The sequence below is a fragment of the Hippopotamus amphibius genome, chromosome 1 (genome assembly GCF_030028045.1).
Source record: "Hippopotamus amphibius kiboko isolate mHipAmp2 chromosome 1, mHipAmp2.hap2, whole genome shotgun sequence".
NCBI lineage: Eukaryota > Metazoa > Chordata > Mammalia > Artiodactyla > Hippopotamidae > Hippopotamus > Hippopotamus amphibius.
The window spans coordinates 24,048,376-24,061,775 of NC_080186.1; the positions used below are offsets into that span (position 1 = coordinate 24,048,376).

The 13,400-nt window shown below is 55.6% G+C and overlaps 1 protein-coding gene across 1 annotated transcript; it reads right to left on the bottom strand.

Annotated features, from left to right (window-relative positions):
- Positions 1 to 5,597: 5,597 nt before the first annotated feature.
- Positions 5,598 to 13,400, bottom strand: MATN1 (matrilin 1). Its single transcript, XM_057749877.1, has 8 exons — positions 13,269 to 13,400; positions 11,191 to 11,537; positions 9,854 to 10,076; positions 8,773 to 8,898; positions 7,909 to 8,325; positions 7,186 to 7,338; positions 6,244 to 6,324; positions 5,598 to 5,647 (listed from the first exon to the last, which is right to left on the bottom strand). Exons 1-8 carry the CDS (start codon positions 13,357 to 13,359, stop codon positions 5,598 to 5,600), a joined length of 1,488 nt encoding a protein of 495 aa, XP_057605860.1. The 5' UTR covers positions 13,360 to 13,400.

A 13,400-nucleotide genomic window follows, 5' to 3' on the forward strand; every position in this document is an offset into this window, starting at 1 on the left:
AGTGCCACCCTCGGGAGCAGTTTCTCAATTCTCCCTGCAAGTAAGGGTTTGAACCGGCTGGGGTCTCACTGCCTCACCCTGACAGGTGACCACCTGACCCAGCAGGGCCAGTGTCAAGGTCATGGCCCCTCCCCAGGGGTGTGGCATGGATGTCTGTCGCTGCCCATCCCAGCTGAGCCCTCTTCACAGCCTGCCTTACACTCTATCCAGGGGTTTATGGAAGAAACACCCGTCCTATTGGTCACTGGGTAATCTGGTCCTTTCACCTCCTTACTTAAAACCTTGCCATGTCTTCACAGCACACCGCAGGTGGAGCCCCTGACCAGTCTTGTCTTGGGCCTACTCCTTGCTCCTGGCTGCTCCTCGCCACATAGAGCTGCATCCAGGCCCTTGGAGGACCGCACGCCTTCCTGCCTCAGGGCCCTTGCACGTGCTGCTATCGCCATTTGATGTGCTCTTCTCCACCACCCCCTTCACCTTCCTCTTGAATCACCTTCAGATCCATGCTTAAGTCCAGCTCTTCCAGGATGCCTCCCCACCTCTGTATGGCTTGATCAGACCCTCTGTTACAAGCCTTTGCAGCACGCCCTTGATCAAACAAACTTTCACATATTGAGGTCTGGGGAAGTCGTTCTGGCTTATCAAACAAACATTGTACATCTGCTTTAGTTATTAAAGAAAAGGGCGTGTGGACCAATGTAAAGAATGTCCACGCTAAAAGTAAAGGTCAAATGCCTCCCTTCATGGGACGCCAATGCCAATACTCCTCCCGTGATAGGACTCCCTCCCCAGGTGCCAAGGCCACAGTGACTCATTGTGTATGTGCAGGTCTGTTTTTTTGAAACCTTGAAGGAAGGTATCCCTGACTTGTTTAATGGTCTTAGTTCTAAGAAGATAGAAATGGTGCTGAAAACCATGCTTCCGAAGAGCAGTTCCACAGAGCAATCTGAGAGGCGGTCTTTGGGGCCACCGCCCTCAGTGTGGCTCAGATAAACCTCTTTTCTGTTCTTATTATGGCTTGTTTATTGATTACTTTTGTCAACACCTGAATGCCTCCAACCTGTTATCACAGCCAGACTCTCGGTGCAGCTTTCTGTCTAATGTCTGTCTGCCCCACCAGACGGCGAGCATTTTCCATTTCTCCCCTAGTGCCTGGTGTATGCTTTGGCCTTTGGTGATGCTTAATAAATGTGGAGGGAAGGAGAGAAGGAAGGAAAGAAGATAGGGAAGGAGGAAGGAATCAGACCAGAACTGCCCCTGGAGCCCCACAGCCTGACTTACGGCTCCCTTCCCCGCCCCTCTCCCAGCCATGTGCCCTTTTCAGCTCCCCTCTCCCTCCCCACACACCTCACTTTCCAGACTTTCCTTGCAAGTCCAGCCCTCCTGCTCCCCGTAAATCCCCCTCTGCTGTCTCCTCCCAAGAGCCCCGCTGGGCTGGCCACACTCACGCCAAGCCCTCTGTCTGTCTGAGTGCCCTCAGCATGACCACGGCAAGGAGGGTGCTGTTGCCCTGTTTACTGTTGAGGAAGCCGAGGTCGGAGGGTGAAGGAGTTTATCCAAGGCAAGGGAACCGTGGGGAACTCACACCAGGGCTGTGTGACTCCAAAGACAGGGCTGCTGGCCCCCCGATATCACCTGCCCATGGGAAATTTCCTGGAAACTCAAGTCCTGATGCTTGGTCTCTGCCAGGCCAGACGGGTGCCCCCTGGGCACCTGGCTATCTTTGTTCCTTTGACTTCATCAAAGAAATGTGGACCGCTTTTGGTCTTGGGGTGCACACCACGTGCTTCTTTGGAGCTTTCTCCTCAGTCGCTCCTTGTTTCTGGATCTTCTCTCCATTTCACTGGTGAAGAGCTAAGGCCCGCAGGGAGATGGGATGCCCTGTCCAGGTTCACACAGAAAGTGTCAGCCCACAAACATAGGGACCTCGGTCTATTTTGTTCTCCCCTCTATCTCTAGTGCCCAGAAGAGGGCCTGGCATTGGTGCAGTACAAACATTCAGCAAATGACTGTATGATGGAGCTGGCCGCTGTCCCTGGAAGTCTGAAGGTTCGAACACACTCCTGGCCTTGCCTCCTGAGCCCTGGCACTCAGGCTTGGGCCCCTTGAAGCAGAGGGAAGGCTGTCCTCATCTTAGCCTCCTGGTGGGGCCAGAGGATGGACACCTGTTAACATGACACAAGGGGGCAAGCCCCCTGCTGAGGAGCAGAGGGTGGTCCACCCTCTGGGGTGGTCTCCAGCAGGTAACAGGTGCCCCAGGTGGTCACTGGAGGCCAGGTGGCCGCAGCATCTTGAGGGACACCAGTACCAGATGGGAACAAGGGAGGTCTTGAGGAATGGACAGGTGTGAGTGTATCCCTGAGGCCAGAAAATTACCCCCAGCTAGCACCGGTGATGCCAACTCCACTCTGGATGCAAAGCGTGGGTAGGTGCTGTGCTGAGTGCTTCCTGTTTGTTCCTCATTCACCCCCTGCGACTCCCCTTGGGGCAGAGCTGGTAGTTCTTTTCCAGGCATGCAGCCTTTGAGGCTCAGGTGAAAGGCCCTGACAAGTTACCAGGCAGCTGAGGAGCTAGAAGCCAGGATGCTCGGGTCACTTCCCAGAAGTGAAAACTGAGAATCAGGACACCAAGACCACACATGGGTGGGGGAAAATACAGGTGATGGAAAAGCCAAGTCAGGGCTTTTGCATTGCCTGAAACTGAAACTGACTTGACCGTGTTTAACTTTGCTGAGGTTTCCTGGGTGTTTCATGCATGGCCAGGCAGGGAGAGTAGCCAGGCCCAGGGGGACTAGTGTATGACCCCAGGTGGTAGATTAAAAACGGCCACAAATTCCTCGTCACTCTCCCCTCATGGAGGAAACATGAAGTTTATCATCCACCCCTTGAATTTCAACTGGGCTATAACTGCTTTGACCAACAGGATATGGTGAAAGGCATGCAGCACCAATCTGGGGCCTCAGAAGCTTCTGGAAGCCCTGAGCTGCCATGTAAGAAGTTTAGTTCCCCTGCTGGAGAGCCCACATGGAGAAAGTAAGGTGGTGCAATGGTTAAGAATTCACCTGCCAATGCGGGGGACATGGATTCGATCCCTGATCCAGGAAGATCCCACATGCCATGGAGCAACTAAGCCCATGTGCCACAACTACAGAGCCTGTGCACCACAACTACTGAAGCCTGACCACTCTAAGGCCTGCATGCTGCAACTACTGAACCCACGTGCTGCAACTACTGAAGCCCACATGCCTAGAGCCCATGCTCTGAAACAAGAGAAGCTACTACACTGAGAAGCCCATGCACTGCAACGAAGAATAGCCCCGACTCACTACAACTAGAGAAAGCCCACACACAGTAACGAAGACCCAATGCTGCCAAAAAGTAAAATAAAACAAAATAAATAAAATAAAATAAAATACTAAAAAAAAAAGGCCCTGAGACTACATGGAGAGAGAGACAAAGAAACAGAGATGGACACAAGGTCAAGGACCCAGTCTGGCAACCGTCCTCACCAAAGCAGCAGTCATGTGAGCCGGACACACTCCAGCCTGGTTGGAACCCAAACCACTGCAGCCCCAGCCAACACCAAGCAGAGCAAAAGAACCACCCAAATGGGCCCAGTCAACCGCAGAATTGCACAATAACAGGTGGTTGTTTCAAGCCACTAAGTTTTGGAGTGGTTTGTTACACAGCAATAAGTCACAGAAACAGCCTTGGACTAGAAAGCCATCAGCACACCTGGAAGAAGAGAGAGACCTCCCCGCTCCAGCACCAGCAGCCAGGTACCTAGGGTCCTCAGGTCCAAATTCCCAGAAGAGAGACACTGATTGGCCCAACTTAGGTCATGTGATCCCATTTAACCAATCAGCTGAGTCCAGGAAGCAGGGCTACCCTGCATCCACATGGCCCTGCCACCCTGCCCCAGTGGGGGGGGGGGGGGGGCGGGTAGTGTGGATAATCTCAGAAGATAGGAAGTGTGGGCTGAGCAATTGCCACAGAGGCAGTGACAAGGTGCCTCTTTGGACAGCAGAAAAACCCCTGGTCCAGGGCCTGGCACAGAGAAAGGGCTGGGTGAAAGCTGTGCACAGTTGTATGTCTTTTACGTTGCTCTTATGAGGTTGTGCTGTTTTACCAACACCCAGGTTGTTGGGTGTTGCTGGTAGTGTTATTCTACCTTGTTGAACTGCCTCTAAGGAAGATCTTTCAGGATGGTCTGGGCTTCCTATAAAAGCCTTTTACATGCTCTCAAGTGTGAATCTACTTACGCTAAAAACACTCCATTAAACAAGAATGGGTTCCGAAAATCACCCAAGCTCCCCCTCTGCGAGGTGCAGGATTGAAACTCTAGAGGCGCCTGGGACAGGGTCCCAGGGGGACATGGGGGTCCAAGACTGTCTTTGCACTGTCCCTGAGAAGGGGGCTGCAGCTGTCTGTGTTGGGGGTGGGGCTGAGGCTGCTGACACACCAGGAAGCAACAGAGGGGACTCCAAGGGGAAGAGGGGCCGGGCAGGGGGCGGAGGGCCAGCCCAGGCTTGGGCTGGGACCCTGCCCCTCACCAGCCTCACCATGCATGCACACACACACTCAGCCCAGGGGCTCCTGATACAACCTAAACCCTCTCTCTTTTCCTCCAGCTGGGGTGAGGGTGACAGGGCGCCCTGCTCAACTAAAACCTCTTAAGAGATGGGACCGTGTCTATCCCACAGGCCACGATCTCCACACCGCTTAACATAGGGCACGTGCTCTGTGTTTATTGTCCGCACGAAAGAATGAATGAATGAATGATGGATGGTCCTATCTGGTGCCTTTTTCTTTTGGTATCTCTCAGTCCTGGATTCAAGCCCCATCTCTCTGACTGACCCACTGGCGAGCAAGTCATCTTAGCTTTCCCATCTCTAAACTGGGGATGACTCAGATCTGTTCCAGGTAAGGTTGCTTGCTGGGAGGATGAAATGAGATCTCATCAATGAATTTGTAACTGAAAAGGCAGGACAAACATGAACCCTTGTGGGAGCAGTGGCAGTCATCCCTGTTACTACTGCTGTTGCCATCCTGAGACCATCCCCGTCACCTGCCATCCTCACAGTCCTTCCTCCTGCTCCCCAAATAACCACGCTGCCGCTGGCCCCATTCAGTGCTTAAGTTAAATCACATTTAATAGTTTTTCAAAAGGGGATAGAGAAATCAGAAAAGAGTTTCACAGCACTCACAGTCAAGAAAGGGTGAACTAAAAAAATAGGAATATATTAAGCTTTTGATTAGAAAAATGCAAACGCAGTTCCTCCCACACTCACGCCTGTGTTCTCACTCATGCTCCAAGACACACACCTGCCTTCAGGTGTGTGCACACGTGCACACACACACACACGTGCTTCCAAACATGCACACACTCCCAGAATGCACATTCAAACATGCACTCCCCCCAGGCTCACAGGGTGGGAGAGGAAGAGACCCGGTGCTGTCCCAGGGCCCCGCCCCTCCCAAGCCCCGCTCACTGGAATGGCAAAGCTAGACTAAACTCGGGGTCTAGGGGACACACACAGGGCTCTGTGAGCTGCGCTTGGGGTGGGGACATGGAGAGGCTGCAGAAGACAGGTGGCCTTAGACGATTCTGTTCTCCAGGATGGCCAGACGCTTACTCACTGCTTCCAGTGGACTGGGAGTTAAGGAGAGGTGCAGGCTGGCCAGAGCAGGACAGTGACAGGGTAGCACCTGCACTCAGGACCCTCCTTCCAGGACTTTCTCTCATCCCCTCTATAGCGTGTGTTCTCCCCAAGGTCAAAACTTATCCATCCACAGCCCTCAGAATGGTGCCTTCCAAAAACCATCAGGCAGTTACAGTGAGCCCAGCACTGCCCAGTGTAGGTTTAGGCCTGCTGGGTCCCCCACCTAGTCCTGCCTGAGCCACGGGAGCTGTGCAGGGTCCAGCCCCATCTGAGCGGAGACCAGTGGGAGTCAGGTCACCCAGAGCCTGAGCAATGGGAGTCCATGGGCACCATGCTTTCCTGAGCATGTCCAGGACTCTGTGTGCGTCCAGTCTAGATCTTGCTTTCTGCCTCTGCTCTAGCAGGGTCAGTACCAAAGCCAGAGCCAGGCTACCTGGCCAGGATCCAGCCCGTCTTCAGCAGGAGGCAGGCAAGGAGGAGCCTGCCCCGATCCCTCCACGCAAGGGGCACAGCTCTCACCTCTCTCCACAGGGCCCTCCCCGCCCCTCCCCCTCCCCGCAGCGGCCTCTGGGAAAGGATATGCTTCCTGGTCAGGGCCTGCAGCAGCCCCTCCACTTTGGTCTGGAATTTCACAATGGACTCGCAGGCACACGGGTCTTCCTCTGGGGTGGAAGGAAGTGGGGAACGAGAAAGAGGATGGTGAGTGGCTGCCTGCCATGGAGACGGTTAGTCACTGCCCAGGGCTAAGACTAGGGTGTCTTGGGGGAGAGTGGGGCCTAGGAGATGCAAGAAGGCAGGGCGCCATGTGAAATTCTTAAGACAGAGCTCCTAGGAATGATGGAGGGGGCAGCCCCTGAGTGTCTTCCCGATCACTCAAAGCCCTCATAAAGAACTCCAATACTGGCATCCCTAGCTGGTCACCTATTATGCGCAGGACAGTGTTGTCAGGGGTCTCTAGGTCATCTTGGTGACTCCTCACCCCAACTCTTTGGGGTTGAATTTCCACTTTACAAATGAAGAGCTTGAGAAGGAAAACAACTTGCCCACAGCCAACAGGTAGTTAGTGTCAGAACAAACATGCAAACCCAGGCATGTCTCGGTCTGGAATCCATACTCTTTACCACTGGGAACCAGCTGGCAAGGTCACTAGGGAGGATCAGGGGAGGTAGCAGGGTTCAAATCTTGGCTCTTCCAGTTATTAAGTTGGTCCACCCTTCTGACCTTTGTTTTCCTGTCTGTAAAATGGGGATAACAATATTCCTAGCAAATAGGATTAAATGATTTCATATTTGGAGAGCACTGAGAACAGTGCCACATGCAAAAAAGCATTCAATATACATGTGCTGGTTGTAAAAGTCTGACTGGCCAGCCTTCCTCCTGATTCTGCCAACTCATGGTGCCACCCCAGCTCCCATTTTCCCCACCCACATCCAGTCCAGAATAGTCACACACACACACACACACACACCCTGACCAGAGCCCCACCTGCCCCTCCCATCAATGCCCTTTCTGGCCTCACTCACCCACGCAGATCTTCCTCTGCAACTTCTTGCCAATCTGGTTGATGGTCTTGAAGTCAGCCGTGTAGAAATAGTGCTCTGCCACAGGCTCCGAGGCGATTTCCCTCAGCTCATCCTCCACAGCATTGCCCACACCCACGGCAAACATCCTAAAGCCTGCCAAGAAGAACAGGATGAGCAGCGGTGGCCATGGGGACAGGCAGCCATGGCTGAGCCTCTTGAGAAATTCCCAGGCAATCAACACCAGACACCTCCTGGTGGCAGATGCTGGAATTGCAGGCACAATGATTGAGGAAATCAACATTTCCCCAGGTTCTACCATACATCAGACTTGTACTGACTCCCTGTACTGGGAACTTTGTAATCTCATGTAACCCTCATAACCATCCCTCTGGTTGTTATTATTATTCTCATTTAACAGGTGATAAAACTCAGGCTTGTCCCAAAGTGGGGTTGCCAACCAACAGTTGGTGTGTTCTTAGGAACATTCAACTGGAAAAATTTCAAGCCCCACCTACCAAAGCACCATCAAAACAAGGCAGTTACTCTCCTGGGACCTCAATTTTCTCATCAGCATAAGAAAGAGTTGAACAAACCAATCCCTCCTCATTAACATTGAACCCGGGTTTAGGGCATTGATAGAACAGACATAAGATAAACTATAGTTGAATTATTCCATGTGTACCCCTGGCCATTGGTGGTGTTCAGGGTCCAGGCAGCACCTACCAAGGTCCTTGGCTTTCTTGGCAGCATCATTAATGTAGTCCTGGCTCCGGCCATCAGTGAAGACAATGCCCACCTTCTGGGCACCAGGCCTGGCCCCACTGGACACACTGAAGGAATTGTCAATGAGGTACTTGAGGGCAGCCCCGGTCATGGTGCCCTTCTCCATGTAGGACATGTTCCGCACGGCTGCCTTGATGTCCTTCTTGGTGTGGAAGCGGCCCAGTGGGAACTCCTGGCGCACAGAGCTTGAGTACTGCACCAGCCCCACTTGGGCCAGCTTGTCTGACACGTTCAGTGTGTCCACGATCTGGTTGATGAACTTCTTCACCAGCTCGAAGTTCTCCGGCCTCACACTCTTGGATCCATCAATGAGGAAAACCAGATCAGTAGCTGAACTGCCACCACCACCATTGCAGACTGGGGAGGGTAGGAAGGCAGGAGGTAATGCTTAAGGACAGCCACTGGCAGGGTACCCACCACACCCAAGATCTGTACAGAGGAGCATCCCATTTGGTCCTCAAAACACCATCTGTGAAGCCTAAGTTCCTGGCCCCCATTTTACAACATTGAAACCTGAAGCTCTAAAAGCTATTAAATCACACAGCTCAGAAGTAGCGGCACCAAGATGTGAACTCAAGACCATGTAACTCCTTCCACCATACTAAACCCACCACCCACTGTGACAGAAAGAGGGACAGCAGTGAGAAGAGAACTTCTGCAGACATCAGACTCTAGAAGGCATCTACTGCAGATTGGTCTAGAGGCAAAGTGCAGGGAGGCTTGGGTGGGCTTCCTGGGGAGTGGCCAAGGCCCCATCCTCTCCCCGCCACCCTCTCCAGGCTTGCCTGTGTCCAGCCCACTGACCATTGCAGGTCTTGCCATCACTGTTCAGGGTGAAGCCCTCGCGGCAGGCACAGGTGTAGGAGCCTGGGGAGCTGAGGCACACCTGCTCACAGTCGTGGTCGCCCGTGGCACACAAGTCTGACACCACTGTGGTGACAAGAAGAGACTCAGCATCTCATGGTCATGGGGACTTGGACATCTCAGCAAAGATGGTCCCTCACACACTCAGGGAAACTGAGGCCCCCAACTGAGTGGGGTCCCAGGCCCTCAGCCCAGGGCCAGAATCATTGCAGCGGGACTGACATCCCCGGAGAAGCTGATATTGCTGGTAATAAACTAAAACTTCCCGTTAAAAAGGTACAAGCCACAGGGGCGGGGCCTTCAGTCCCCTTTGTTCACTGCTGTGTTCCAAGTGTCTGGAGCAACACCTGCAGCAGTGAACACAGCTCAAGAAATCTTTGTTAAATACTACAGAGGGGGCAGTGTGCTGCGCATTGTTTCCTCGAAGTCTCAGATGCATGCTCTTCCTAGATCCATCTTTCGGTTTTTTTGTTTGTCTGTTTTCCTAGACCCATTTTTACAAATGGAGAAGAATCCTTGCACTGTTTCCCTTCTCACTCCCCTACCCCACCCCCCGCAAAAGACTCTGAACATTCTCCTGCCCAGTGCCCAGACCCCTCAAGCCCTCCCACATCGCAGAAGACTCTGGCGCATACACCTCACACACACACACACACACACCCCGCATCCAAATAGCACAGGTTTTTTTAGGCCCTCCCCTTACTGGGGTCCGGCCCCTCCTTGGTCCCTGCCAGACTCTACCACAAAAAGCGTTCTTCCTGGTGTCGCCTCTCCCCAGCTCCCTTAACCCCAGGCCAGGGACAGCCTCCAGATCTGGCGGCCCGGAGCCCTGGCCCCGCCCCGATGTTGGCTCTACCTCAGTCCCTGCCGCGTATAGGCCCCCTCCCTGCCCAGGCCCCGCCCCCACGCCGCCCCTCTCAGCTCCGCCCCTTTCCTGGCCCCGCCCAGACACCGGTCCCCGCCCCCTCCACCTCCCTCCCCCAGCGCCACTCCGGCGTGGTCCCTCCCCTGCCCCGCGCACAGCAGAAGGCCTCCTGGAACTTCTTGGACAGCTTCTCGATGACGCTGTAGCTCTCCACGTAGTCGACGTGCTCGTCCTGCGGCTCGCTGGCGATCTGCTGCAGCGTGCCCTTGTCCACGCGGCCTACGCCGATGGCGAACAGCTCGATGCCGCTGGCCCGGGCCCGCGCGGACACGTCCCGCACGCTGTCCTGGGGCCTCCCGTCTGTCACCACGATGACCACCTGCGATACACACGCGGGGCGCGTGTGCGGACCCGGCCTCCCTCCCCGCGCTGGGTGGGCCGCGCGGCCCTCCAGGAAACCCCCGGGGACGGTTGGCATAAGAGGAGATTGATCCGGAGGGGCGGAGTGGCTAGCCGGGGTGACACAGCTAGTTGGCAGCAGGTGGATCTGACCCCCCACCCACACCGGGGTTTTGGTCTAGGGAAAAGAACCTGGATAGAGGACGAGGAAGCAGGTTTTCTCTGACTGAGAGACGTGGCTGAGGTGTTCTCCCATCTGACTAGGGCCTCTGGGTGTCTCTGCCCTCAGGCAGGCAGCTCTGTGGCCGCCTGAGGGCAGGGCCACGTCTCACCTGTCAAACGAGGGCCTCGGACAGCCTGGCCAACCCTGTGCTCAACACCACGCAGTTCTACCCTTTGGCCACCGGAGGGAGGCAGAGGCTACAGAATGACAGTGTTTCCTCCCGCCAGGCCATTTTTCTCCTGTACGCCCTGGGAGGGAGGCTGTTCCCACATTGAGGCTCAGGGAATGAAGGAAGATGCTGCCTTTTCTCCCTCCATCCCCCAAGATACTACTTGCCCTTTCCTAAGAGGAAAACACCTCCCTTCCCACAAGGCCTCTGTGTGCTATACCCCAGAAAGAGCAACAGGAGGCGACCTGGTGCTGAGTCTGGCCCTTGTCACTCCCTGCTTGAGCCTGCCCTGACGTCAGGTCCTGACAGCTCTGCTGGAGTCTGGGACTCGGCATCCAGCCCCCTTAGCTGCTTTTCCTCTTCTGACTCAGTCTGCTTCTGATTCCTGGGTCCCCAGCCCTGGCCCCAGTCCCTGACTCCCTGTCTTGGTGACCTGACGGGCCTGGGTTAGAAATGCAGCTCTACGAGTCACAGCTCACCTTCCTGAGCCCCCGTTCCTTCACCTGGATAAAGGGGGTGTGGTGAGACAATGCATGGTAAGAAGACCACAGGGGCAGCACTATTTTTAATATCATGACTCTGGGCCCCCTGGGGAGCGGCCTTGCACAATCTCTTCCCCACCGGAGGCTTGGGCTCCTGGCACTGAAAACCCAGCTGCCACTCTTCCCTGTCACATGCTGCCACATTCCCTGGAGTCCCTACCTTGCTGATGTCGGGCGACCTGGGGCGACCACCCTCGGCATCGCTGAAGGCCTTGGTGATGGCGAACTGGATGGCCAGACCTGTCATGGTGCCCGTGGACAGCGGCTGGATGCGGTGCACGGCTTGCAGCAGTGCAGCCTTGGAGCCGTGGGCCCGCAGCGGGAACTCCTGCTTCACGGAGCTGGCGTAGTTGACCACACCCACGCGGGTGGCATTGGGCCCCACGTCCAGCGACTCGATGACCTGGGACAGGAACACCTTCACCTTCTGGAACTCCACGGGCCGCACGCTGCGTGAGCTGTCAACGACGAACACCAGGTCTACGGGCCGGGTCCGGCAGATGTGCCCTGGGAGGGGGCAGAGGTCAGGAGGATGGACCAGAGACACTCAAGGCAAAGGAGCAGAGCACCAGGGGCTACGTAGGTCTGGACCTGAGGTGTCAGGCAGAATAGACCAGAAGTGACCCAGGCTGTCTGGGTCCTAACATCAGGGTGGGGACACCCAAGCCAGTAACTTGCCAGAGGCCCCCCAGCCCAGCCCTTGGGAAAAACAGAGGCTTGAATGGTGCCTTCATCTCTCTGAGCCTCAGTTTCCTTTCTATACAATGAGCAGGTGATCCCTTCCTTACACGATCCTTTGAGGACAAGCAAAAGTGCGTATAGGATGCCAGCACAGGACTGGGCACACAGGGTGTTCAGGGGGCAGCAAAGGAGAAGACAGCCTTCACGTCTCAGGATTCAGCCCAGAGTGGCTGCCGCAGACAAGGGGCAGCTCTTTCCCCTGGCTCAGCAGGAGGGCCCTGAGGGTGGGCCCTTGGGTGGGCACAGCCTCAAAGGCCAACAACAGCACCCGTCAACGTGGCCTCTCATCTGAGCATCAAAGAGAATCAGCAAAGTGGACCGAGTTTGCCTCAATCTGCCAGCTGCTATCTAAGAGCAAGAAAAAAGGCAGGAGTTCCTAGTGGCCTCCTTGGCAGCCTGACCAAGTGGGCCCCCAAGACACCCCCCCACCAAGGAGTGATGTCTTCCCAGACAGCCTGGGAGGCAGCACCATATGCTGGATGGTACCCAGAGCCTGAGTGAAGTAGATGGGGGTCCGAATCCCAGCACAGCCACTCTGTGGCCCTGGACGGATCATTGCACCTTTGAAGCTTCACGTTTCTCATCTGTCTGGAGGGAAGAATAGGCCTAATGCCTGATGTTATCACCGGCCTGGATCTGAAGGCTGGTGAGACTTAGTACCAAGGCCCGCCCCATCGATCCCACACGGAGTCTGAGCCGCTCCCAAGCAGAGATGCAGGAAGAAGAATCAGGAAAGGCTGCGGGACTGTCCCAACCCCCAGCCACAGTGCCCCAAGCCCGGGCATCAGAGGTCCTCAAGGGACCTCAGAAATCACCTTGCAGTTGGCTCCCTGGTCCCCACTAGCTGAGGCTACAAATGGGCAAACTGAGGCCCAGAGAGAGAGAGGGAATTGGCCACACCATGGGCAGTGGATCAGGAGCCAGGAGGCTCTGAGGCTTTCTCGCTCTGTGGTTTTAGACGGGCCCTCCCCTCTCTGGCCTCAGCTTCCCCATCTGTACAGGAGAAGTCAAGCATTCTAGGATTCTGTGCCCAACGCTGGAACTCAGACAGGCACAGCTCATGGGGACCCCAATCCGGAAGGTGCTGGCAGGGCTGGTAGAAGGGGGAATGTCATCTTGGCCCCCCCAGATCCGCATCCATCGGGGAGCCCTGAGCTCAACGCTAGGCCTGGTGCAGCCCCACATATCAGCAGGCTCTCTGGGTAGCTTCTGCCAGCAGTGACCCAGAAGCCTGAGGGCTCTGCAGTTTGCATGGTCCCTGAGGACAGCCTGGGAGCTGCAAAGCCCAGAGAGAGGCTCAGAGAAACCCATTCATGTCCCCAGACAGAACAGACAGGGTCCCCCTGCCCTGGCCCTTGTGAAGCGCACCATCTCTGTCTGCCCCTGGGTCAGCCTGCAGGCCACTCCAGCCTCCCTGCCCCCTCCCCATCCTGGATCCCATTTAGCCTCTGTCTGTCTCAGTGCCCAGTGTCCCCCGCCTTACACGGGCCCCCTCACCTCTGGGCAGGGGGGCGAGGCCAGGTGTGCGTGGGGCCTGGAGCAGCAGCAGGCCGCAGAGCGCGAGGCAGGGCCCACAGGGTACCCTCATGGCTCTGGTAGCGCGGGCAGTAGCAACAGTCGTGGGGGCCA